General features: G+C 36.3%; 1 protein-coding gene across 12 annotated transcripts in view; it reads left to right on the top strand.

The window, feature by feature from the left end:
* The window catches only part of KIDINS220 (kinase D interacting substrate 220), a 103,706-nt gene that overhangs the window by 15,135 nt on the left and 60,969 nt on the right, over positions 1-27,602 (top strand). For 8 of the 12 annotated variants that reach the window (XM_032430183.1, XM_032430182.1, XM_032430185.1 and 5 more), the window contains exons 3-15: positions 8-106; positions 832-930; positions 5,664-5,762; positions 6,711-6,812; positions 9,454-9,552; positions 11,729-11,926; positions 13,928-14,026; positions 15,940-16,038; positions 17,346-17,444; positions 19,395-19,572; positions 23,535-23,699; positions 24,771-24,950; positions 25,765-25,930. In XM_032430183.1, coding sequence (XP_032286074.1) covers positions 8-106; positions 832-930; positions 5,664-5,762; positions 6,711-6,812; positions 9,454-9,552; positions 11,729-11,926; positions 13,928-14,026; positions 15,940-16,038; positions 17,346-17,444; positions 19,395-19,572; positions 23,535-23,699; positions 24,771-24,950; positions 25,765-25,930 — 1,682 coding nt within the window. The remainder of the gene's footprint in view (positions 1-7; positions 107-831; positions 931-5,663; positions 5,763-6,710; positions 6,813-9,453; positions 9,553-11,728; positions 11,927-13,927; positions 14,027-15,939; positions 16,039-17,345; positions 17,445-19,394; positions 19,573-23,534; positions 23,700-24,770; positions 24,951-25,764; positions 25,931-27,602) is intronic. The other 4 variants (XM_032430184.1, XM_032430186.1, XM_032430178.1 and 1 more) reach the window with 1 other exon arrangement.

Raw genomic sequence — 27,602 nt, 5'->3', positions numbered from 1 at the left:
TCCCTAGTGTGGCCAGACCCCATTGATGATAGCCGCTGAGCAAGGCAATCTGGAAATAGTGAAAGAGTTAATTAAGAATGGAGCTAATTGCAATCTGGAAGATTTGGTATATATTAAAATAATCTACTTAATTTTTGTCTTTTTCTTTTCCTTAACTTTGCTCTTTGTTTTTAAGAAGTGATTCAAAATTGGTAGATTACCAATTGTTCTTTCAGATCTATCTTAACTTTGACTAATAATATGCTAAGTCAGTTTTTTAAAGGGGTGATGCAGGAGAGAAATTTTTACTTTAAATGAAAGGTCTCAGCTCTTCATGTTTTTTGTATATAGATGGCACTGGCTGAATAGAAGCACATATACTTGGATACTTGTAGCCTTTATTTAAAAATAAAGGACAGTAGTTTTTTCTTTATCACGTAGTTTCTAAATTTATCATATGGGATTGCCTTAGTTTAATAGCCTATGAATGTGCTCTTAAATCTGATGACAGGCTCTTTAATTTCAATTTATTGTAATGGTTGCCAGCCACAAGGATTAGCTTTAAGGTTTTGATAGTCATCTCTTCTTTTTTTAAAAAAACACAGTATATGATTAGGCGTCCAGTGAAAAGACTGACCAAGCAGTTGTGAAAGCACTTCGGCACCACTGCCTCATGCACAGATACGTTCTTAACAGAGCTCATGCTGCAGTGTTATTTTAGAGTAGTTCAGAGTGGGTCAAATCATGTCAGTTTGGTATGATCATTTGGTATGTAAACTCAAATTTATTTTTCCTCACTTTGGATTGTTATTTTGGTTTTGAAATGATAACATTGGTGACTGTGTGTTCAAGGATAACTGGACAGCGCTTATATCAGCATCAAAAGAAGGGCACGTGCACATTGTGGAAGAACTGCTTAAATGTGGGGTCAACTTGGAGCACCGTGATATGGTATGTACGTTGGTTATGATATGTTGTTTAATTAGCTGGAATCTTACTAACAGTAATAGGTATGTCTGGAACATTGTATTTTTGTGTGTGGGGGTTATATTATAATCTTTTAGGATTTGGGGCTGGGCATTGAAACAACTCTCAAGAATGTGTGAAAACCCAGGGGATATAATGACCGTTTTTAGAATGTTCTTAGCCATCATTTTCAGTTTATTTCAGAGTTTAAAATTCTGAAATATTACTAAAAACAACTCATTAACTTTCAATATATCAGTGCTTTAAAACTTATATGAGAGAATGGTTTCCTTTAAGAGGAACTTTAAGAGGGACAGTATAGTTTTAAAAATATTTTCAGTTGTTTAAAGTTATAATTTTCAGAATAATATTTATAAATTTATTTAAAAAATGTTAATTGTGTTCAGGCATGAGCACATTACTAGTCTATACACATTACAAGTTTAACAAAATATGACCCTTAATTATCTTAGCTCTTATTTGCTCCTGGCGTCTGCTTAAGACATAAAGATGAAGAAAGAGATCATTTCTAGCTTATTTATTCTGTGAAATATTCAGCCTTTTCCAAAGTTAATTTTAACAGTGGAAGAGAGGAAGGAATTGATCTGCCTTGACGTGTAAAACATGTACTACTTTGCTGATAATGAAGTGCAGGCGGTCTGAGTTGTTTTTTTTTTTTTTTTTAAAGATTTTATTTATTTGACAGAGAGAGACACAGCAAGAGAGGGAACACAAGCAGGGGGAGTGGGAGAGGGAGAAGCAGGCTTCCCTACGGAGCAGGGAGCCCGATGTGGGGCTCGATCCCAGGGCCCCGGGATCATGACCCGAGCCGAAGGCAGACGCTTAACGACTGAGCCACCCAGGCGCCCCGCGGTCTGAGTTTTTAAGAAACTGCAGCATTCTACCATCTTGTACTTACTATTATATTATAATTATAATTTACACAGTATGTTTACCTCTATAATCTTAAATGTATTCTCAAACTTAATGAAGTAGGTGGCATACTTATTTTTATAGGAAGATACAGAACTATTTATATCCTACTTATTTCTGAAAAGAAGTTAAAGTATATTGCTCTAAAAGTTTAGGGAGAGAAGATCATGATGTCAGTAACCTAGGCAGAGGATGGGTTGGTATGGCAGGTGAGAGTAAAATGTGGTGTTCTCATCTTACCGGGATATAAGGTAGAAAGGAAATGTGTGAAGGTACCTAGTTTTCAATATTTTATTAAAGGCACCAAACCAGTTAATCAGATGAATTAATACTAGGTACCTATTCTATGCCTGGTCTCTTTATGTGCTTTAGCTTCTCTATGCTTAGTTGACTTCTCAGAACAATCCTCTGGGCTAGGGATGCATTTTGTTCTCAATGTATATAGTTCAGGAAATTGAAACTGGAGGAAGTGCCCTTTGCCCAAAGCAGTGAGGCTGAGTTTTGAACCCAGGTCTGCCTTACTACAAAGGTTTTCTCCTCTATTACTCTTCCACATACATTAATAGGGAGTTAGGAACTATAAAGGACACATTATGAATGTGTCAGACTTAGGAAGATTTGTACAAAATGATCTTAAGCTTTTTTAGTTTTCCATATGTTTCTTTATTTCCCCTAAGTAATTACCACAGCATCTTTTAACATATTTACAGGGTCTTAATGTTTGGCTTTAAAACACCACAATTGGGGAAACTGAGGGCTGTGTCTCCCTGAATAGTTAGTGTTGAGGGACTCTAACCTCAACGGACTGGGTGGGTGGTAGTAACTGCTGAGCTGTGAGGGAAGGCAGAGTCCCTGGGACTTGTGTAGGGGAGGAGATTGCCCGCCAGGGTTTGTCTTTGGGTTCAGTAAGAGCCAGGATATAACATCTCAAAGTCTAGTGAGGATTTTTTTTTTTTTTTAATGTAAGGATTTTTTTCTTAAGGGGACCTTTGTGGGCGCTAAACTAACGGTATTCACTTCTAATCTTTTCATTTTGCAAATTCGGGCATAGTTTTCTCCTAAATTCTTGTGTAGGGTGACATTATACAAATTAAAAAGAGAGCATGATATTAAAACAATTCTGGGCAGGCATTTTAAAGATTAAAATGTTGGTGTATTTAAGATTTGACTAAATGCTAAGCTCTATAATTTGACCTAAATAAATTGTCAGCCTTTCCTTGTCTTTCATGACCTTGACCCTTTTGAAGATTGCTCCTCTGGCATTTTTGTTTTTTATTTTTTTATTTTAGTTTTTTAAAGATTTTATTTATTAGAGAGAGAGAGAATGAGTGCATGAGAGCGGGGGGAGGGGCAGAAGGAGAAGGAGAAGCAGACTCCCCACTAAGCAGGGAGCCTGACTCAGGGTTTGATCCCAGGACCCTGAGATCATGACCTGAGCCTGTGGCAGAGGCTTAACCCGCCCAGGCGCCCCTCCTCTGGCATTTTTAGGATGTCTCTCAATTTAGATTGATGTTTCTCATGATTAGATTGAGATTGTGCTTTGTTGGGAAGGATAGCACAGAGATGGTATTCTCTTCTCAGCACACCACGTCTAGGTACATGATAGCAAACCTGTCACTGGTGATGTTAACCTTGATCTCTTGGTATTGTCTGCCAGATTTATTCACTGTAAGATTACTGTTTACCCCTTTTACTTAGTACTTACTTAAAATTACTAAGTATTTTGGAGAAGATACTTTGAAACTATACAAATGTCCCGCTTTTGATTAAACTTTCACTCATTTATTTTAACATCTACCAATGTATCTTGCATGCAGCAGTTACTATTGTGGTGTTATAATGGTGATTTTTCTACTTCCCTCATTCCCTATACGTTGATTAATTTGAATTCTTCTGTAAGGAAGAGTTCTTTCTCTTTCCATGTCTCTCTCTGTGTATTTGTATGTAGTTAGATATCTATAAATATATATAGTCTGATGAATATTTATTTTATTCTTTGGGTTATAATTTAGTTCTGTACTTACTTTCCTGCTCAGGTTGTTCCAACTCTGGCCATTGGGAGCTTCTGTTCCCTTTTGAGATGCCCTATCTTTTTTTTTAAAGCACTTCCTTACTTTCTGGCATCATATACTTCAGGCCCATGTTTATCTTTTATTTTTCCTGGCTTATTTTCCTGATTATCAGCCCTGGAATCAATCAGTTTTCCAAGGAACCATGGTTTCTTTTATCGGAAAATGGTATTGAGAAACCAATATCTTGGTTTAGGTGTTAGGTGAGCTTGTTGTTACTGGGGTATCACTACTTGTAGTCCTTCTCAATGGATAGACATAGAAAATACATGTCTGTATACTAACTCTTGCATATACATGCATCTATTTCTATATTTGTGTGTGTTTGTATTTTTTTTTTTTTAAAGAGACCAGGTTGATACTGCCAACCCAATTTGTTATAACCTTTTCCCTTTCCCTAAGTTGTAACTCTTCTCTGATGGTGACAAATCTGGCTCTGTTATCTACACAATATATTTACTTGTTTGTTCAACTCTAGTATACAAATAAAGCAGTTCCAGAATTTCTAATCAATACTCCAAGAGAAACAGATTTGCCTACTAAGTACAGTGTTTGTGTACAGTTCTTTCTGTCTTTAACATTACAGTATTCAGTCAAAATATTGCTTTCCAAAGTTACCTAGGGTTAGCTTCTAAGTAGTTATGTGATTTTGTGGTTCATTTGTAATATAGTTAGATTCATTTGGCCCAGTCTGTATTGAATTTTTTCTTTCCATATTCTGGTTGATTTTTAAAACATTTGCATACAGTAAAATTCACTCTTATGGTGTATAGTTCCCGGGGTTTTGACAAGTGCATAATGTCTTATGTCTACCACTATGTCCTATACAGAGCAGTTCCATCACCTCAACAGTACACCCACCTGCCCCTTTATAATTATCTCCTCCACCCACTCCTCAGCCGCTGGCCACCACTGATCTGTTTTCCCTTTCTACAACTGTGCCTTTTTCAGATCAGGGCAAGTATTTTTTAATCTCCTTTTTAGTGATGATGAAAGAGACTCAGAAGGATTAAGTGATTTATATTCTCAGAACCAAATGTGGATTTAAACGATGGTTTAAAAAAACCAAAACATTTATTTCTTCGTATAATTTGATTACATTGGTCTTTTTTACTGAATTGCATTATAGCTGAAGAGAAAATTGCTTAAAATAAAAAAGAAAAGAAAATTGCTCCTATAGTTTAGAAAATAGAATGTCATGATGTTGTTCATTCATACTTGGTGAATTCACACTGGAAATTGTGATCTGCAGATCTCTGCCTCAGTATCCTCTCATTTTTAAGAAGAGGTGCTGTAATGATCTGGGATTTACAGAATGTGTTTAATGCAGGAGTTGAGTATGATTGCTAGAATGCCTCTCTAGAAAAAGTCTAGACTCATACAAGAATATCTAGGGACATAGAAAGTATTTTGAAGAAAAAATTTTTAAACAGCCAAAATAAATCTTGGAAATTTGAAAAATCTAACATGAATGTTCTCTATTTTAGTTTCCATGATACAGTCAAACTTTGGAGTAATTTTGGAATTAAGAGATTTGACTTATTTCAGATACTATTGTGTATTTGTCTGGGGAGCTTGAGGATTTAAAACTACATAGTAGTGCCTTCATACACAATGGTTTTATGTAGAAATAGTCAAAGAAGGAACTTCATTAATGGCATTTTGTGCTTGGAGATGACCAAAAGTTTTCTGTCCCCCCAACCTTTTTTTCCTTAGGGAGGATGGACAGCTCTTATGTGGGCATGTTATAAAGGCCGTACTGAAGTGGTAGAGTTACTTCTTTCTCATGGTGCCAATCCAAGTGTCACTGGTTTGGTAAGCGTTCACAAAAATTTCACTGTAATATGAGTGGTAAGTTCTTTAGGTAATACTTAAGGCTGATTATATTTTAGACTTCAGATTGGATAGAAATTATCTAGATGTTAATAAAAATAATAATGCAAGATGTGATGTCAAATCACAACGAGAATTTTTTTCTCAGGCTAAGCTTATTTCTCAGTTTTTATCAACAAAAAGGCAACTCTTAGAGCTTAAATGTTAATTATAACATATAACATTTCAAAAGGAGATTTTGAAATCCCTAAGTCATCTTGCCTGTATTCTGTGGGTATGCATTCTTAATCTAAACTTATTTAAAGAAAAAGGGTGTTTACCAAATATCCATACCATTTTTCTATACATTTCTTTACATGGTAATACATGCGTTACTACTCTGTTTGAGACTTGATCTCAGATTGCTGATTGAGAGATTATCCTTCTGATGGGGGACATCCTTTTATACTGTATACATATGTCAGATAATCATGTTGTACACTTTAAATATCTTGCGATTTTGTCAGTTATACCTCAATAAAGCTTCTTAAAAAAGGAGAAACTTATTCAAGTTAATAGAAGGATTATGGAAGTTAATGGAAGGATTATATTATACATTTCTCTTATTAGTCTTTCCTGTTGGCTAGATAATCATATTAAATGTATTAATCTGTAAAAATAAATGTGTTCATAATATATATGTATTTAAGGTTGAGTGCATTTTATTAGCTGATTATGTTTTATGAGTATTATATGTTTTTTCAAGTGGAGAATGATCCGTAACTTGGTATTTTAAAATATTACTTTGTATTACTCACTTTACTATTTACTTTTCTTAGCAAATGTGTGTTGTAAATATCTACCTAAACAATTCTTCTTTCCCTCCCTCCCTTGCATTCCCCCTCCTCTCCTCTCCTTCTCTACCTACCTCCCCACCTGCCTGTCTCCCAGCAGTACAGTGTTTACCCAGTCATCTGGGCAGCGGGGAGGGGCCATGCAGATATAGTGCAGCTTCTACTGCAAAATGGTGCGAAAGTCAACTGCTCCGATAAGGTGGGTCAGCAGGAGCTTGCCAGGTTCCGGTCCATGTGATGTCTACTCAGTATGTCTAAATGCAAGTTTTTTCATATGATCTCATGAGACTGTGCTGGTGAATCTTCTATTTATATATATGAATGTATTTTATAGAGATAGATATCTCATAGGTGGATCCCTTACACATAGTAACTCTCCCTCCATTGTTTTTTTTTACATCACATTCATCATTCTCTGGAAAATAGGTAGGGATGATTCCCTATATTCATTATTTGAAGTTTTCTGTTATAACTCTTATTTCTACCTTCAGTCCTAGCTGCTTTCTGTGTATGGTTGTCAGAATGATCTTTCTAAAATTCAGGTTTAGTTTTTTTTCTCTCTCTCTCATACTTAAAATGCTGAAGACATCAATCCCTGGTATGATGTGTGAAGACAGGCCTTGGCTCCCTTTCTGCCCTTTCTCCTGCCATCTGAACCCTAAAACTGCCTTGCCTGCTAGACTGCCAAAGGATGTGGGTGCCTGGATTCATCTGTTTTTAGCCCTTACATGCCTTTGCGTGTGCTCTTTCAGTGTGGAGAGAGAGTAAAGCTCTGCTTTACTTTCTGTTCATCCTTCACACTCAGCTCATTTGCTATCCACTTTAGAAAATTTCCCAGAATTTTGTTCTATTCATTTTTTAAATCCTTAATGTTCATCCCAAACATTTAATAAGTATTTATTTAATTAGAACTTGACACACTGTGGGTAACTAATCTTTTCAAATTAATAACAATTCAGTGAAATATAGGAAAATAGCTAATAATTAGACATTTTTGATAATTGGAATATATTCTGAGTATAAATTTAAGTAAAATAATATTGCTTAACCTGATGGGAATGTTGGGAATCATCTTATGTTAATCTAGTTGGTGCTTGTATGGGTGTATACATATGTAAAAAAATCAAATAATACATTTAAGATAGGTGTATTTTATTTTATTTATTTTTTAGATTTTATTTATTTGAGAGTGAGAGAGAGAAGTGGGTGAGGGGCAGAGGAAGAGGGAGAAGCAGACTCCCTGCTGAGCGTGAAGCCTGACCCACGGGGCTCAATCCCAGGACCCTGAGATCATGACCTGAGCCAAAGTCAGATGGTTAACCAAATGAGACAGCCAGGTGCCCCTAGATTGATGTATTTTATACACTTTATGTAGGTTATGCTCATTTTTTAAAAGTATCACCTAAAATAATAGGTTGACAAGGACTGTAAAGAGACTATTGCAAATACTTATAATATGGTACTTAAAAATATTGTATTGGGACTGTTCATTAATTCAGAATGGTTGTCTTCTATTTTTTTTTTTTTTTTTCAAATTCTTGTTTAAATTCTAGTTAGTTAACATACAATGCAATGTTGGTTTCAGGAGTAGAATTCAGTGAGTCATCACTTAACATACAACACTCATGCTCATCAAGATGGGCTGTCTTTTAATTCAGATTAGTGAGGTTTTATTTTATGTCCAAAGTGGATATGATTCTCTCTATTGATGTTTTTGATTTGACACTTTAGTATGATTGTGAAATCTTTAATTTCTCCTTCTGGCCTATTGAAAAATGGTTTATATGACCTGGCATTCAAGGCCCCTCCAGAATCAGGTAGTATGCTACCTAGTCTGTCACTCTGACATTTTGAGAAAATGTTTAGTACCTACTGTGTGCAGTACCCTGTATCTGTACTAAACACAGAAGATACAAAAACAAAGTTCCTCAGTCATACTTGCCACATTTAAAGTGCTCAATGGCCGTATGAGACTCGTGGCTACTGTATTGGCCAGTGCAGAATTATGGAGCATTTCCATCAGCATAGAAAGTTTTGTTGGACAGAGCTATTATAGAAAGTAGGCATTTATTACATGTTTATTTCAATCTGTAGTCTCATGTAGTTAAAGATCACCGTGGGTATGTCTCTTGATTGCCAGACTTCCCAAAGACACAGCATTGCTTTTATGCATAATGTACATTCTCTGTTGTCTTTTGAATCACATTCCAGCTGAAGGTGCTTTTAAGTGCAGTTTCTAAGGAAGTTTATTTTATCAAGTTTAGAGGCTGATTTGGGAGTGGTGGTTAAGAGCACAGACTGAAGCAGGCCTGTTGGGGTCATGGGTCTTACTCTACCTCTTAGTAGCTTTGTGACTTTAAACCTGTAATTAATTTCTCAGGGCCTCATTTGCTCTCTGTGAAAATGTGATATTTCAAATTCTCCTTATTCTTGTGATAAAGATGAGTTATGTGATAAACATGAGTTAACACATGTAAAGTACTTAGAATTATATTTGTCATTTCGTTGTTACTCTTTTTGCCTGTAGTCAGACTGTTGGACTTTAAATTGTATTTCACAAGATACAGGAAGCAATGAAAGCTTGTTGAAAATTAGAGGCTGTATGACTTTATGATGGAAAAAATTGTCACTAATTATAAAAGTTGTTTCATACAGCGGTTAGTCATCTCTTCAGGAGAAAGACACTGGGGAAAATATGGCTTATCTAGGATTAAAATTATAATTTGTATAAACAGTAATTTAAGAATACTTAATATGAGTTTTATTAAAATTTGTGTTGAGAAAGTTTCTTTTACTACAGCTCTGATAATAATTTTACATTTGTTATTATTTTTTTATAGTATGGAACTACCCCTCTTGTTTGGGCTGCACGGAAGGGTCATTTGGAGTGTGTTAAACATTTATTGGCCATGGGAGCTGATGTTGATCAAGAAGGAGCTGTAAGTATCTTTTCTGTTTAATAAACCTTGGTAATAGAGATAATGTTTTTAGTTTTAAGGGAGAGAATATTCTTTCTTAGTATATGTCTAAAAAATTTTCCCGATAGTTCTTAAGTGATACTTAGAAAAACAAGCATTTTCTTTCTATTATCCTGACAAATATATTATGTTCTAGATAGTATGTATTATAAACATGCTTTTAAGGATCTATTATTAATGCATGTAAATTTTGGGAGGCTAAACTATAAAGAACATCTTACAGTAATCTTACTATTGATTGAATCAGTATTAAAATACTCTATTTTTATTTTATTTTTTTAAAGATTTTTATTTATTTTTTGACAGAGAGAGACAGCGAGAGAGGGAACACAAGCAGGGGGAATGGGAGAGAGGGAGAAGCAGGCCTCCCACTGAGCAGGGAGCCTGACGCGGGGCTCGATCCCAGGACCCTGGGATCATGACCTGAGCCGAAGGCAGACACTTAACGACTGAGCCACCCAGGCACCCCTTGAAATACTCTTTAAATCAAATAGTTTGAAATACTGTTAATTGTGGGAAAAAGTTATGCCCTGTTAAAATACCTTTTCCTTAAGATTTTAAAATAATATTATAATTTTTTGTATGTTTTTAGCTGTGACTTATTTTCCTCCTCTAATAGATTTAAAAATGTCAGAAATTAGCGGTCAAAATGTAGAAAGCTTAAAAATTGGTTCAATACATCCTGCCGAGTAGCAGTTATTTTAATAACTTATTGAGCACCTGCTGTGCACGCAGCCCTGTGCCAAATGTGCTCGGGGTTCTGGAGAAGCCTAACGGATGGCTTTTCCCTTGAACTTGTGAGATTATAGTTAAAGGAAATGATATTTATGTACAAGAAATGATTAATACAGAGTATTCTTTGTAAAATTAAGTATTATGTGAAATGGATCATAAAGTATTGAGAAGGGATACTACCAAATCTCTGGCTGCATTGTAACAAAATGAACTCTAAATCACACTTGGCTTAGTATCAACCAATTCCTCCTATTTTCCATATTGGCAAAAGCTACTAATTGCTGACCTTTATGGAGTATATAATATTTTTAGTGCCATGTGGAGAAAGAGCATGATCCTTAGACAGCCATGAAATTCATACCTTTCACTTTCCTTTTTTCTGGACAGTTTATCAAGTGGATAAGTGGCTTATTTCTATGATTTTTGACTCTTACAGGATTTTAAAAGGCTATATTATTTTAATATGTGAGAGAATTATGACTCAGTTTGGGGGGCTGATCTAATGACTGAAATATTTCAATAAGGAGATTATATGACATCTCAATATAGATCAGTTTCTCAGGAAGCAACTTTAATACTTCTTTTGGTAATGAGTCAGGTTCTTCTATTAGGTGATTTATTGTTATAAATTAGATATGCAGCTTTTATTTTTTAAAAGATTTATTTTTATTTGTTTTAGAGAGAGAGAGCATGCAAGCAGGGGGAGGGACAGAGGGGGGGAGAGAGAGAGAGAGAATCCTCAAGCATACTCCCCACTGAGTGCAGAGCCTCATGTGGGGCTAAATCCTGGGACCCCAAGATCATGACCTGAGCTGAAATCAAGAGTTGGCCACTTAACCAACTGAGCCACCCAGGCGCCCAGATGTGCAACTTTTAAAAGAACCACTAAAAATGAGATCATTTTTGAAAATGTGGTTTCTAGACCACTGTGAAAGACAGAAGAATATATTATACTTTATTGAAATATCCTGTAGCTATTAATTCATTGTTTTACTTCAGTTTTCCTACAGATTTTTATTATAAACAATTCTTTGTTTGAAGCCTGATTGACCTTATTTTGGATTATTTAATTTAGAATGTGTTTCATTTTGAATCATCCCATCTCATCTCATTATATTAGTGAGAGGGTCTGTTCATTGTCAGCAGATCCAATTTCAGATTATCATTTGAAGAGTTCAATGTTTTAACTGTCCTGTTGACTCAAGAAAATTAATGTATCTTCAAAAACAGAAAATAGGCTTCCTAGCCAGTTTTGGTATGTGACTATTTATATTGGCATTTCATTATCAGAAATCACTCTTAATAATAGGCCACCTTTTTGAAAACATAGTTTTATGACTGTGGCATAAATCATATGTTTTCTAGATTATACTGATTTCTTGGGCTTGTTTTTGTTTTTTAGAATTCAATGACTGCACTGATTGTGGCAGTAAAAGGAGGCTACACACAGTCAGTAAAAGAAATTTTGAAGAGGAATCCAAATGTAAATTTAACAGATAAGGATGGAAATACAGCTTTGATGATTGCATCAAAGGAGGGACATACAGAGATTGTACAAGATCTCCTCGATGCCGGAACATATGTGAACATACCTGATAGGGTAGGTTACCTATTTGAGATTTGTCTTCTCGTGGTAACATAATGGAAGATTATCTTAACTTCTCACACCTTTCAGGATTCTTCATGTATGCCATACATTTGTTCTAATAAAAGATAAATTTTATTTCTACCTTTAAAACTAAGAAGTTAAAATGTATTCAATCTTTGTGAAGGGTGTTCTTTTTAATCTTTGTCAAATAATATTGTTACTGAAAATGTCACATGTACTATTAGTCTGTAATTGTCCTTGATGTCTATGATTGTAGTGTTGTTCATGGCTGGTGTTATTCACTTTCCCAAGCCTTCAGCTATACTTAGAATTTTCAAAATTGTACCTCTTGCTCTAATCTTTTCTCAGAACTCTACACTTCTATTTCCAACTCTACTTGAACTGTCTGCTTGAATGTCTGATGAGCTTTAAAAGTTACCGCAAAGCAGATGTCTTGTTTGGTTCATCCCAACCCTGCTTTTCCTTCAGTCTTCTCCATCTGAGTGAATGGCATCACCATTCACCCTGTTGTTAAAGCCCTAAGTTCTACGCATTAGCCTTGATTTCTCTTCCCCACCTACCACATCTAATTCTTCAGCAGGTCCGTTTGGCTCTACCTCCAGAACACATCCTGTGTCTGTCTACTTCCCTTCCCCCCTGTTTTAATAGGTTGCTGCCATATTAATTTTTTTCCTTTCTAGAGCATACTGCTCTTGTTGCTGCTTTGGGACCTCTGCACCAGCTCTGCTCTGTTGGGAATGCTGATCTTCATGATCACTATATGGCTGTCTCCTCCTTGTCATTCTGACCTCAGTTTAAATATGAGCTCCTCAGAAAGATCTTCAGTGACCCAATCCAAAGTCACAGTCCAGTCACTTTCTATGACATCACTGTATTTTAATTTATTTACATGCCATTTGTCTAATTTTTTGTTTGTGTTTATTGTATGTTGTCTGTCTCCTCTAGACTGTCAGTTCTTCTAGAGCTGAGAACTTGTCTGTCTTGTTTCCCAATACCTAGAATGGTACACGGCACATAGTAAGCAATGAGATATTTATAACCTTTTATTAACTTACTACTCTGGCACCATATTAATGCTAACATTCTCAACTAAAATTGGTTTGCTTTGCGTTTATTTCTGCTTTTAATGTAGTAGTTAAAGATACTACACAGGGTGCTAAATTCAGTCATCCTCAAGGACTTGCATCTTGATTTATAACCCATTGAGGCCCACTAAGGATTGAGATGAGCCACAGCTCATGGACTTGCCCAACTCAAATTCCTACAACTGATTTGTAATTTAAAGTAAAAAAAAATTAGGCAGGCATTGCCAGAATAGCCATTTTACATTTGAAGTAGTAGGAAGATATAATTAATAATGATTGTTGTTTGGTAAATATAATTTTAGGGCAAAGAGATGTCTTTATGAGGTAAATGAACTTCATCTAATCCTTGTCATGGGGAATGAGTCAGTATTTTGCACTGTTAGCTTGTAATGCTAGATTGCCTAGACTATGGATACTGGTCTGGGAACTACCCTATCCCTTAATGAAATGTGGTTATAAACTCACTGACAGCCCTAGCCCTACAACTCCCTTTTTTACAATCCCTGGCTTTCGTCATATAGCATTATTCCAACGGTTTTTTATTATGTTATTTCTGAATATTCATTTGATTCATTGACAGCTCTGGTGTCATTTAATTTAATTTACATTTATAGTGGGAAGTCAGTCACCTTCAAAGAGTATGGCTTATTGTTCTTGGTAACTCGTCTTTCTAAACTTTTGTCGTGGAATTTAAGAGTCCTCATTTTGAGGTATAACCTGTCTCTTACTCTAGGGCTGTTAATGTCCGGTATTAATGTTAGTTAACTAAAATTTTTCTCTTATTTTGAGATACTCTTTTTCCCAAGAAGTTTGCAGAGAAATATCTATTAATATACGATTAACTTCAAAACAGTGTTTATTTGTTCTTTTATCAGTTTACCTTTTTTTTTTTTTTTGGTCTTTTTAGAGTGGAGATACTGTGTTGATTGGCGCTGTCAGAGGTGGTCATGTGGAAATCGTTCGAGCACTTCTCCAGAAATATGCTGATATAGACATTAGAGGACAGGTGTGTGTGATTCCCGTGCTGCTGTCATCTTTGTGCACCATCATTTGTCCATGTTGACTGATGACAATGTCATTCTGAGTTTTCTCTGGAGATGAGCTAGTAGATCCTAATATAGTTAATGGATGCCTGTATTAAGTTTGACTGCCATTATTACAGAATTTCTCTATTAATGTCATGTTAGATGACATTAGAGCATGTTCGAAGCTCATATTTTTCAAATACACCTCTCTTACTAGTGTATAAATATATTCAATCCTGAAATGAGTAGTTTATGATACTGAGACAGTTGCTGATATTTTGAATGTACCCAATTTATTTTCTTTAGTATTTTCCCTCTGTTTCGTCTTCCTCGTCCATATGTTGTTCTTCCATTCTTGCTGTTTTATCTTTCTTCTCCTTCTTCCCCATTCTGCTTGCCTTTCCTAGGACCCCTTGATAGTGCCTATGGACTTTGCGTAAGGCAGTCCTAGCTCACAGAGCTACAAAGGTTACTAAGATTAGGTAAACCTCCCCTAAACTTGTGAATTTATCCAATGTTTCAAGAGCTTTAGGTTAAAAAAAAATCTACTTAATATTCCATTTTGTTGTTGGACAGCCTACATTTCTACTTAGTCTTCCCTTGAGTTTAGCTTGTATCCAAATCTATTTTTGAATCAAACTAATAAATATTACGCCAAATGCTATGAGGGACTTAACATGAAACCCTTGCCTTGTAAGAAATGTGTATTTTAGTTAGGGAGGTTTTACTTTGTTTTATGTTTATTTTTGTGTTTTTACATAAACATACAAAGTGATGCCTTTTGGTATAAGATGGTGTAGGATTGATTGCCTAGTGAAACTTACCACTGTAAGAGTCTTGAGGTGGGAAAAGAAGGCATTAAGGAAGGCTTTTGAGAGAAGGTAGAATTTGAGCGAAGTTTGAAAGATGGGTTGGATTTAGATAGGTAGAGAAAAGGAAGGCTGGTATTTCAGGCAAGGATAGTGGAATAATAAAATGAGGAAATTCAAGAAAACGGGGAAGTGAAAGACTGTACTCCTTAGCTGGCAAAAAGGTCAGGCTGGCTGCGGGCTGGTGGGGAGTGTGGCATGGGAGACAGAGGCGGAAATAGAAAGGGGCAGGGCTGGAGTGGTCTGAGGGCCAGGCCAGAAATGTTGGGAAGCTACTGCACCTTGTTGAGGTGGGGAACTCCACCAGGAAAATTTGGTGTGGGAGACTTAGTGTGGCAGCCCCGGAAAGTCAGTGACCATCTTGGGCATTAAAATCATAGTTTCACTAAAAGATGGTTACTGGATCCCCTATTTAGAGTTTACCTAATTCCTTTTTGTCTGTCAAGTCTGTTTTCCTACGTTTTAGTCACTTTATTTTGTTCTCTAGCTCTCCTTTCAGGGTCTGTTGGATCTATTTTTGGTTTTTGAACTAGATGGGATTTAAAGGATCAGATCAGGATTGGTGTAATGGGTGCAGGGTGGGTGAGGATTAAGAAAGCAAAACATGGTAAAAAAAAATTCACCTTCTGTTTGTGTAGTACATTCTCATGCATTATCTTTTGAAAAGATTGGGCACATGAAAAGCCAAGGGTCAGAATATTTGCAGAATATTTGACTTGTTCAAGGATGAGCTCAGGTATTGACGACTTCCAGTGCACAGCCCAGAAATCTGACCACATTAACAAAAGCATACTTTACCTTATCAAGTATGTGGGGTTGCTGCTTTCTACATCAAGTAATATTGTTTTCTTAGACTTCTTTCATAAATAATTTCTTAAGAGTAAATCCAAGATAGAATAAGGGTTAATATTATTTCCTGTTTGTTGGTATTCTGGCAGAAATGTTAAAAATGATGTTTTATGTTTACAAATAGCAGTTTCCAATATTGTATCTTAAGTGATGGTTGATTTTTTTCTATTATATAGGACAACAAAACTGCTTTGTATTGGGCTGTAGAGAAAGGAAATGCAACAATGGTGAGAGATATCTTACAGTGCAATCCTGACACTGAGATATGCACAAAGGTATCAAGGACATTTCTGTTCTCCTAGCAATACCCAGTGCTGAATATTAGTACTGCTTATTTTTTTCAATTGTGTTTTGTTTGATATTAGAATTATACTGATTTTACTGGTAATAATCTATATTAAATTGGGGAGTAATTTTGTATCCTTTCAGAAGTTCATTCACAGGAACATATAGTGTGTAATGTGTTACTTTAATTAAATACTTTCAGAAGATACAATATCAGCTCTTCATAAATTGTGGACAGATCATTTTTTCAGAACTTTTATGCTTTTATTTGGAATGCAGAACACATTTCCTTTTAAAAGACCAATGTGAGTGGTTCTTGGTTCCCCAAAATGGTCACTTTAATCTATTTTGCTCAAATCATGTGAAAAATATAAAACTTATATAAGATTTTAGTGATTGTATTTGACCTTATGTGTAATAGTTTTCCATGGGGAAAATGTATCTGGAATGGATGTATTTGGATTGAATTGGTAGGAATTCTAAATGAATAAACAAACTTGTGGAGTCACCCATAAGATATTCCTATTTTATCTGCTAGAGATTGGGACCACCATCTTCCTATACTATGGTAGCTTTAGAGCCCTAGGGCAGAAAGTTTCCTGGGATACCTTTTGGTGTGTGGGTGGCTCCTTGATAATAATTTTTTTTTTAAACCTACGTGTCAGCCATTGTGACCATCTGTGGGTTCTGACCAAGTTTCTGTCTCCTAATTCAGTGCTGAACTATGGTCTCTTCCTATATCCCTTAATTTGATTTTGAAAAGCAATCATTAACTTTTTTGAGGTTTTCCAGAGGCACACTTCTTGTATCAAATTGTTTTTCCTGTTACACACAGGTCCTTAGGTGCACAGAGAACTGAAGTGATGCTGGTAAAGATCTCTGAAAAATCTAGGCACTGGCTTGCCTGGACATTGACTGGCCAAGCTGTGGGTTGGTTGGTGGGGAGTGGTGTGAATGGGAAGTAGTCTCTGGAGGGGCTGCCCACGTGCCAATGGTAGAAACTGGGAAATGGCCAAATCAATGAGGGGCAGGGGACTGTTGCCAGAAATGGCTGATAAGGAGCTGGGCATATCCATTCTTGGCTGAGTGATATAAAATTATTTTGATACAAATGATTGGTTGGGAAAGGAAAAGCGTTTTTCTTGTTAGTTTTTACAGCTATGTTTTTTTGAGAACATTTTCAGTATAGACTTGTGCCAGAGTCAGATATTTGAATTCTTATATGTGCATTGATGTGACTTTAAACATTTATGAGTAAAGCTATTAATCTGGCAAACCTTCTTATCTGTGCCTGCAGGACGGTGAAACACCACTTATAAAGGCTACCAAGATGAGAAATATTGAAGTAGTAGAGCTGCTGCTAGATAAAGGAGCTAAAGTATCTGCTGTAGATAAGGTAAAACATCTGTGCAGGGAGAACATTTTTTGGAAGGCTGTTGGTAGACTGACCTGTATATTTGCTGGACTTAAGGGAGTCTGGTTTTATTTTGTGGAGGGAGAGATTACTTGCCGGGGCGATCTGTGTGGGATTTTGGTCCTGTGATATCTTCTTGGCTGTTCTGATAGCGTGCTGAGGAATGGGCAGGCTTAGGATGCTATTAAAGAGGCTGCGTCAGATTTTCCTTCTGTTGCTCATACCAGTTGTGGCAAGCTGCCATTGACCACCACATACTTGCTGAAAAGCACACATGATATACTTGGAGCATTTGTTTTCATTCAACACATACTTAGGATGGATAAGGTGCTGTCATGCTAGAATTTGGAATACAAACCTATAAAAGTCTTGATCCTGGCTCTTCATGGAGGATTTCATACAGATACATTTCAGAATGAAGATTAATGCTATTTTCACCTCGTCTCTCCCTGATCTCAGTTCTGCACACTGGCTGAGTGTGTTAACGTCTTCCCTGCATTTTCAGAAACCTTGTGTCTGGCAGAAATGCCACAGATGATGTTTCTACCTTCTCACAGGTTCGGGGATATAAGAGACGGGGTTCAGGTGGAGAAATAAAATGATGAAATCTGGTTTAGGTGTGTTTTGTTTGAGGGCTGATGAGACATTCAGGAGGCTGTCACCAATAGGCATTGGGAAGTGTGGGACTAGAATTTGGGCAAGAAATCAAGCCTAGTGATGAGAATTTGGCACTTAGTTACCGAGAGATAAGGATTGCATGGTGTGACTAAGGTCATCAATGGGAAGAAAGATGAAAGCTGAGGTCAGAACTTATGGCATGTGTCACATTTCTGCTTTGTTTTATAATTTGCATGTTTATCTAATTTCTTCCTGTTATATTGTAAGCTGTTTAGGGTCAGGGACTGTTTTGTCTTCCATCTTTTTATCTTCCAGAGTACCCAGCACAGTGCCTTACATAGAGTGAGCTTAGTATATAGTTATTGTGCCATGTGTTTAGGATGTGGAAGAGAATCTAGAAAAGGAAAAAGTAGACCCAAAGCAGAAGAGGAGAGTCAAAATCAAGATAAGGTTGTGCCATCAAAGCTATAGGAAGAGTATTGCAGGTCATTTTCATTTAGTGTTCTAGAGAGATCAGGGTAGATGAGAACTGAGAACTTAATTTGTTAACTTTTTAGGTCCTTGTCTTCAAGAGAGGTGTTTGTGAAGTAAAAAGTGGGAGAACACATTGCAGACCTAAGGTCTTTTTTTTTTTTTTTTGGTTTGTTTTTACATGTTTCATTAGTGTTGGATGTGAATACTAATGTGACTGGGGATTCTAATAAGGGAAGAAGGTAGGTTGATATAGGGAGAAGTGAAAGGTGAGGAGGGCAGAAGAGGTTGTACTGGACAGAGATGGTTAGGTATGATATGAAGGACTCCAAGTAGAGAAGTGTAGAACGAATTTAAGGGCCTAACATGATGGTGGCTGGTTGGCAGAGGGCATGGGGACATCTGAGGTCACTCGTGCTAGATGGGGTGTCAGTATAGATTGTGACGCTTTCTAGACAAATGCAGAAGAAAGTTGTACAGTAGAATTTAAATTAGTTGGGGAAAGTGGAGGACATCGTGGACAATAAATAATTGGATGAGGGATAGAGGTAAATCCATGGCCTGGGAGGTGCTGCAAGGAGAAAGCCTGTTGCTTCTCCTTTCAGTGAGTTGAGGGGAGGGGAGAAAAATGACCTTCATTCTAGAGGGCTGTGGGAGAAATAATACCCAAGAAAAGCTAGGTGAGGAACTTGAGAAAAAAATTACAGAGGAGAGAGATAAAAATTCAGATTACTTATTCACCCTATATAAAAAATATGGAAAGTTCAGAAACATGAAAATTGTTATTCTATATATACTATATGTAAAGTATATGAAAGTTCCAATTTCCTGTCTGTTTTACAGAAAGGAGACACTCCTCTTCATATTGCTATTCGTGGGAGGAGTCGGAAACTGGCAGAACTTCTTTTAAGAAATCCCAAAGATGGGAGGTTACTTTATAGGCCCAACAAAGCAGGCGAGACTCCCTACAACATTGATTGTAGCCATCAAAAAAGTATTTTAACTCAAATATTTGGAGCCAGTAAGTACTGGGTTTTGTTCCTGACTGAGCTTTTTAAAAATGAATGTTATATGAAAAACTAAGAAGCCAATAGCAGTTTTGCATTTATCACTTAACTGGAGATTATGGAAGTTGAGAAAGTTATTATTTTGCTGTGGAAAAATACTCCTTCCTGTCAAGAGCTCTTCTGCATTGTCCTGTAGCATCTAAATGAAGTAAATCCGGAGTTGTCCATCAACTTTTAAGACCTCTAAAAATCTAGCCTGCTTTTCTAAAAATCTTTTCCTTCTTATTCTCCCAGGTATACTTTGTGCTTTTATCAAAACATGCTCTGTTTTCTCTGTGGCCTGAGCACTTAAGAGTTCTCCATGTTTGCTTGTTATGCCTGCCACAGGTCTTACCTCTCCATCTCCACCAAGGTTCCTTGTCTGAATCTCTCTCCAAGGCTCCTGTCAGTTGTCCCCTTCGCAGTGACGTTTTAACTGATCTGCCTAAACCAGACAAAATTTTTGCCTCATTTGAATACTTAAGCACTTGTGTTTACATTTCTTTTTTTAATACTTATTATACCTGGCCTTCTTTTGCTTTTAGAATTTTCTCCCTTCCGATTCCAAGTTCTTCAGGACAGGGACTATTTCTTCTTATCTTTATGTCCTCTGTAACATCTAGCATAATGCTTCGAATATTGTACTCAAATAGTTTTTGACTGAGAAGAATGTACATGAGTATATAATCATGTGGTGTTTTGAAATATGGAACAGTTTTCTACTAGAATTAAAAAAGAGATGTGCCAGTCCCAGAAACCAAGGAGATAGTAGAATCCCACCACCTTCCAGTTGAGCTTCTTACTTATAGATTGTTTTTAAGTATGCTTCTATTGTATTATGAGTTCTTGTATTTTAAAATATTTTTTCTAATAATATTAATGCACACTCATAAATTTCAAAAATGAAGACACGAATATAGTAGAAAGTGCAAATTTCCCATTGTCACTTATATCTTAATTCATAACTGTTGGACCCTACAGGATTTTCTATACATTTCTAAAAATGTTTTGTACTATATATACAGTTTTAAAAATTAATAATCGGGTCATACCGTATTATAAATGTTTTTAATAATGAACTATATTTAAAAGCTAGTACAGTAAACATCTTTGTACATGTATTCATTAACTCTTGTTTTTAGGATTATTTCGTAGAATAAATGCCCAGAAGTAGAATAGGCAAGTCAGTTAATGCTCATAGTTTTGGGAGACTTTCCAAACGACTGTAACAATTTCTTCTGCCTTGGACCATGTACTGTAGGGCAGCTCCCCATGACCTTGAGAATACTGGAGAGCTCCAGCCTCCTTAATCTTTGCTAATCAAATCAATACGAGAAAAAAAATCTCATGTAATTTGCATTATAAAATTATTAGATTGTGATCTTTTCATATGTTCACAGGATATTTGTATTTTTGCCATTTTCCTCTTTGTATCCTTTGCCCATTTTTCTCTTGAGTTTTTGATATTTTTTTAAAAATTGATTTTAAGTGTCTTTATATGTTATGGATATGGATCCTGGGTCCATCCTATATGTTGTACCCCCCTCCCAGCTTCTTCTTTGTTTGTGGTGATGGATTTTTTTTATTCCCCATCTAAAAGTTATGCAGATTTGTAGTTTATTTGTTGGTCTTTTCCTGCAGTCCTGGCCTTAGTGTTATATTGAGAAAGAAGGGCCTTTTCCACACAAAGATTAAAAAGGTTTTTTTCCTTGTATTTTCTTCTAGTATTTTTTATGGTTTTTTACATTTAATTTTTTAATGTTTCAGAAACTTATTTTTTTAATTTAATTTTATTATGTTAGTCACCATACAGTAGTACATCATTAGTTTTTGATGTAGTGTTCCATGATTCGTTGTTTTCATATAACACCCAGTGCTCCATGCAATACATGCCCTCCTTAATACCCATCACTGGGCTAATCCATCCCGCCACCCCCCTCCCCTCTAAAACCCTCAGTTTGTTTCTCAGAGTCCATAGTCTCTCATGGTTCGTCTCCCCCCCCCGATTTCACCCCCTTCATTTTCCTTTCCTTCTCCTAATATCCTCCATGCTATTCCTTATGTTCCACAGGTAAGTGAAACCATATGATAATTGACTTTCTCTGCTGACTTATTTCACTTAGCATAATCTCCTCCAGTCCCATCCATGTTGATGTAAAAGTTGGGTATTCATCCTTTCTGATGGCTGAGTAATATTCCATTGTATATATGGGCCACATCTTCTTTATCCATTCGTCTGTTGAAGGGCATCTTGTCTCTTTCCATAGTTTGGCTATTGCGGACATTGCTGCTATGAACATTGGGGTGCATATGGCCCTTCTTTTCACTAAATTTGTGTCTTTGGGGTAAATACCCAGTAGTGCAATTGCTGGGTCATAGGATAGCTCTATTTTTAATTTTTTGAGGTACCTCCACACCATTTTCCAAAGTGGCTGTACCAACTTGCATTCCCACCAACAGTGTAAGAGGGTTCCCCTTTCTCCACAACCTCTCCAACATTTGTTGTTTCTTGCCTTGTCAATTTTTCCATTCTAACTGGTGTAAGGTGGTATCTCAGTGTGGTTTTGATTTGAATTTCCCTGATGGCTAATGATGATGAACATTTTTTCATGTGTCTGTTAGCCATTTATAGGTCTTCTTTTGAGACATTGTCTGTTCATGTCTTCTGCCCATTTTTTTACTTGATTATTTGTTTTTTTTGGATGTTGAGTTTGAGAAGTTCTTTATAGATCTTGGATATCAGCCCTTCGTCTGTAGTGTCATTTGCAAATATCTTCTCCCATTCTGTGGGTTGCCTCTTTGTTTTGTTGACTGTTTCCTTTGCTGTGCAGAAGCTTTTTATCTTGATGAAGTCCCACGAGTTCATTTTCCCTTTTGAGAAACTTATTTTTTTAAGGTATAAGATATATAGAGTTTTCCTTTAATTTTTTAAAAAATGGATGGTTCGCGCCTCCCAGCACCACTTATTAATTCCTCCCTTGCCCACTGGTTTGAAATGGCGCTTATACTAATATCTTGTGCTGGTTCTACAATGCTTTAATTATTGTAGCTTTGTAGTATATTTTGATTTTTCTCCAAAGACAACTACTCTTTCTCTGGTAGTCTTTTTTTTTTTTTTAAGATTTTATTTATTTATTTGACAGAGAGATAGAGAGCACAAGTAGGCAGAGAAGCAGGCAGAGGGAGAGGGAGAAGCAGGCTCTCCGCTGAGCAGGGAGCCCGATGTGGGGCTTGATCCCAGGACCCTGAGATCATGACCCGAGCCGAAGGCAGACACTTAACTGACTGAGCAACCCAGGTGCCCCTCTCTGATAGTCTTTTAAAATTTTTTCTTAGCTATTCTTACATGTTCTTCTGCCTTTCAATTTTTCAAAAATTCCTGTGGATTTTGATTGGAGTTGTCTTAAAGTGATAAATTAATTTGGTGAGAATTGCTGTCTCAAAGCCATTAAACCTTTCTGCCTGGAGCCATATAATGTCTCTTTTTCTCTGATTACTATATTTTATTCTTCAGTAACATTTAATAGCTTTCTGTATATAGGTATTAACACATATTAAATTTATTCCTATATACTAGTTTGTGTTTTAATCATATTTTATTGATTCTAAAATGTACATTGTTCCACGTTTTAACATGTCTGAAGTTGGAATGTGTTTCATAATTGATGGATAAGAGAGCATTGTTGTCACAGTTTGGCAACATGTTTTTTCTTTCTTAGTTATACATAATGATGCATCTTACAATAAGTAGGTATCTTAAGTTCAGTGAAATAACAGTGTTTAAGAATCTTTTAACCTATTTTTTATACAGGTGTAACCATTTAATAAAACAGTTTTTTTTTAATTAAATAAACAATTGATAACTGAGAATTGATGTTCCTTTTTTAGTGGTAATGTCTCTTTTTAATGTAAGGATATGGTGTGTTTATAATTACAGGACACTTGTCTCCTACTGAAACAGACGGTGACATGCTTGGCTATGATTTGTATAGCAGTGCGCTGGCAGACATTCTCAGCGAGCCTACCATGCAGCCACCCATTTGTGTGGGGCTGTATGCACAGTGGGGAAGTGGGAAATCCTTCTTACTGAAGAAACTAGAAGGTAAAGGGCATGTTTGTACAAAGTCTGTATATATAATGAAGCTTCCTCTGGTGTTTTTTCTGAAGTAAAGCAAAATAGATTTTCGTGTATGAGTATGTGTTGCACAGTTTACTAAATTGAATGTGTTACTCCTTCCAGTTGATCCTCCACACAATCATTTGAGTTCTCTTCCTAAAACAAAGATCCAGTTGTGTTATAACATTCTTAAGATCCCTTGGTAGCAGATTTTCTGCATGTGCTATTTTTATTATTATTATTAATTTTAAGTAGGCTCCACCTAACATGGGGCTTGAACTCAGGACCCCAGGATCAAGAGGTGCATGCTCCACTGCCAGCCAGGTGCCCCTGCATATGCTCTTTATAGTCATCATATCCAGAGCCCTTCCTAAACTTGTCACTTTGCATGGCATACCCACCAGCACTGCCTCATGCGTATGCCCCCCAACAGAGGGCTGTTGGCTCTTGCAAGAACAGACTAGATACTTTTCCTGAGTTGCTCCCTTTGTTAGGAACTTCCTAGACAGCTCCTCTCACTGCCCCTTTGATTGGCAAAATCTTACTCATTCTTCAAGGACAGGTTTCAGTATTGCCTGTAAAATTTTTATCAAATAGCAAAGTAATGTGTTCCAGTTTTGTATGTGGAAACTATACCTTGTTGCTTATATAATACAAACCACAAAAAATAAAAACAAAATCTTGACAGATGGGAGTATATGAAAAAGGATTTGTGTATCCTCAGTATGAAGCAAGAGAGTGGGTAAAACAAGGATGGGTGTACCCCTAGGGAATGGAGATAGGATGTTTATCTAAATAAGACATTGGCAAAAATGGTTGAGGAGCAACATTCTATCTAGGAACTTAGTAGTAAGTGCCCAGTAAATGTTTATATTGAAAATTGCAAATTGAGTTAGAAGTTGTATTTCTTAAAAACTTGGGAGAAAAAAACAAAACTACACCTGAAACTAATATTACTCTGTTAACTAACGGGAATTTAAATAAACACTTGGAGGGGAAAAAAAAAGAAGTTGTATTTCTTAAAACAGGATTAAGATTTTCCTATTTCTCTTTCAGATGAAATGAAGACTTTTGCAGGACAACAGATTGAACCTCTTTTTCAGTTTTCCTGGCTTATAGTATTTCTGACCTTGCTGCTTTGTGGAGGGCTTGGTTTATTGTTTGCTTTTACGGTCGACCTGAATCTTGGGATAGCAGTGTCATTGAGCTTCTTGGCTCTCTTATATATATTTTTTAGTAAGTTTTTGCTTTTTATTTTTTCAAAAAATAGAGACAGTGTTAAGACTCCTTGTTTTATTTAAAAATATTAACTTAATAGTTTATATATCTATATTTATAAAATATAAAATATTATCTATATCTCTCCTATAAGTGATTTTCATAATTAATTAAAAGATTTTCATAATCTTTTTGCTGTTTTATAAGTTAGCCTAGAGGAACTGTCCACAACCTGGCTGGAGTAGCTTTAAACACTGGTGTACTACTCGTTGATATTGAAGTAGAACTCTAATTTATTATACTCACTTTTTTATATGCTAATGACTTACTATATTTTAAGTCTTTTTTGAAAGTAAGTCTTCATAGCCATCAATGGCATGCTCTTGGGCATTTTGATCATGCCTATGATCTTTATTTTACTTAAAAGCAAAGAAAAAAACAATTATAGTCCTATTCTTAGGGGATATATTCAGTTGTAGCAGAGGAAATAGATTCCCTATTGGAGGAACTGGTAACTTCAACAGGTGCAAAAAGTGATAAACCCAAAATCATTTACATTTGAGTCTGAACTAAGTGATATGTTTCTGTTTAAGGCATTATCTTTCTGATTGTGTTTCTTACGTCATATTTTAGCTAGTTTCCTGTTTTCCACATACCTTCTCTGTGTTGGTTAATTAGCTGAGGAATTCTTTGAGGAGTAGTTAGGAAATAGCATGGAACCAGGGAAAGTCGTGTAAGCCTACCTCTCATTACTTGATATTTGACAGTGTGAGAAGAGAGGCTGCTTGAGTGATGATTGTTTTGAATAATTTTTTTAAACTGTGAATTTCAGTTGTCATTTACTTTGGTGGACGAAGGGAAGGAGAGAGTTGGAATTGGGCCTGGGTCCTCAGCACTAGATTGGCAAGACATATTGGATATTTGGAACTCCTCCTCAAATTGATGTTTGTAAACCCACCTGAATTGCCAGAGCAGACCACTAAAGCTTTACCTGTGAGGTGAGTTGGTCCCTTTGACAGAAGTAGCTTTTCATAAGATGAAGCAAAAATAAAGTTTATAATGCGTTCTCAGTGTATGTTCCAAAAAAGCATTGATTTCTTTTTTTTTCCCAAAGATTTTATTTACTTATTTATTTGTCAGAGAGGTTGAGAGAGAGAGAGAGCACAAGCAGGGGGAGTGGCAGGCAGAGGGAGAGGGAGAAGCAGACTCCCCACTGAGCAAGGAGCCTGATGTGAGACTTGATCCCAGGACCCTGGGATCATGACCCAAGCTGAAGGCAGACACTTAACGGACTGAGCCACCCAGGCATACCAAGGCATTGGTTTCTTGAACTTTTTATATGAGAAATAAAACAACATGTCCTGGCTAAGTAGGTTTGAGAAACACTTTATATCCTATCTTCCTCTTGTACATAAAAGGATGAGAGACACCTCTCCCTAAAAAAATCTGGTTAACTTGGATTTACCAAATTTGATCTGAGCATAACCGCCCCCTCCCCCATGACACCTTTTCCATCCTTTAGGAACACTTTGAAGAGAGCACAGGATGTAGGATGGGGTCCTGGCATCCCCTTGCATTAGCATGTAACCTTGGCTACTGAGCGTGCCCTCTGAACCACTCTTTCCTCACCTGTGGAAATAAATTGACTTGCCTATCTAAAATTATTATTAATGTCAAATAGGAAATGTATGAGAAAAGAGTTCAGAAAAGGTGAAAAACATGTATGTCAAGAATAAAGGAAAGGTAGGGCGCCTGGGTGGCTCAGTCGTTAAGCGTCTGCCTTCGGCTCAGGTCCTGATCCCAGAGTCCTGGGATCGAGTCCCACATCGGGCTCCCTGCTCAGCGGGAAGCCTGCTTCTCCCTCTCCCACTCCCCCTGCTTGTGTTCCTGCTCTCGCTGTGTCTCTCTCTGTCAAATAAATAAATAAAATCTTTAAAAAAAAAAAAAAAAAAAAAAGAATAAAGGAAAGGTAGAGGGCTCCAGAGGAACGTCAAGTGAAAAACAGAATTGAAAGCAAGAGGAATTCAATAAAAATTAGCAAAATAGTTAAATGCATACTAAATGATTAAGAATTTTAAAATTATTACAAGATAAAATGTGTAACTTAAGATGAAAATTAATAGGCCAAACCAGATAAAACATCAAAACTATAAATATAAGAGATAAAAATAAAATAAAAACTTGTGTAGTTAGCATATATGATTAAGTATTAGGAGAAGGATTTACAAATGAAAAGGTAAAATGAAAAAGTTAAGAAAACATACAGAGTGGAATAAAATAATTGAGGGAAATATTTTCACAGAAAATTTATTTTAAATTAATGAGATGTTATTTAAAAAAAGTTAGAACAATTAAAATAGCATAAATCACGGGCGCCTGGGTGGCTCAGTTAAGCATCTGCCTTCGGCTCAGGTCATGGTCCCAGGGTCCTGGGATCGAGCCCCACATCGGGCTCCCTGCTCGGTGGGAAGCCTCCTTCTCCCTCTCCCACTCCCTCTGCTTTGTTCCTGCTCTCACTGTCTCTCTCTCTGTCAAATAAATAAAATCTTTAAAAAAAAATAGCATAAATTAATATCACACAACAGAGTACAGTGTGATCCTAGATTGTATTTTGAAAGCAGTGCTTTTCTACTGGATTGAGATGAGCATTTAATTTAGGGGTGGAAGGGG

Source organism: Phoca vitulina, unplaced genomic scaffold (genome assembly GCF_004348235.1).
Source record: "Phoca vitulina isolate PV1807 unplaced genomic scaffold, GSC_HSeal_1.0 scaffold42, whole genome shotgun sequence".
In the NCBI taxonomy this organism is placed as follows: Eukaryota; Metazoa; Chordata; class Mammalia; order Carnivora; family Phocidae; genus Phoca; species Phoca vitulina.
Note: the sequence above shows the minus strand (reverse complement) of the source record. Positions and strands in the feature narration are given on the sequence as shown.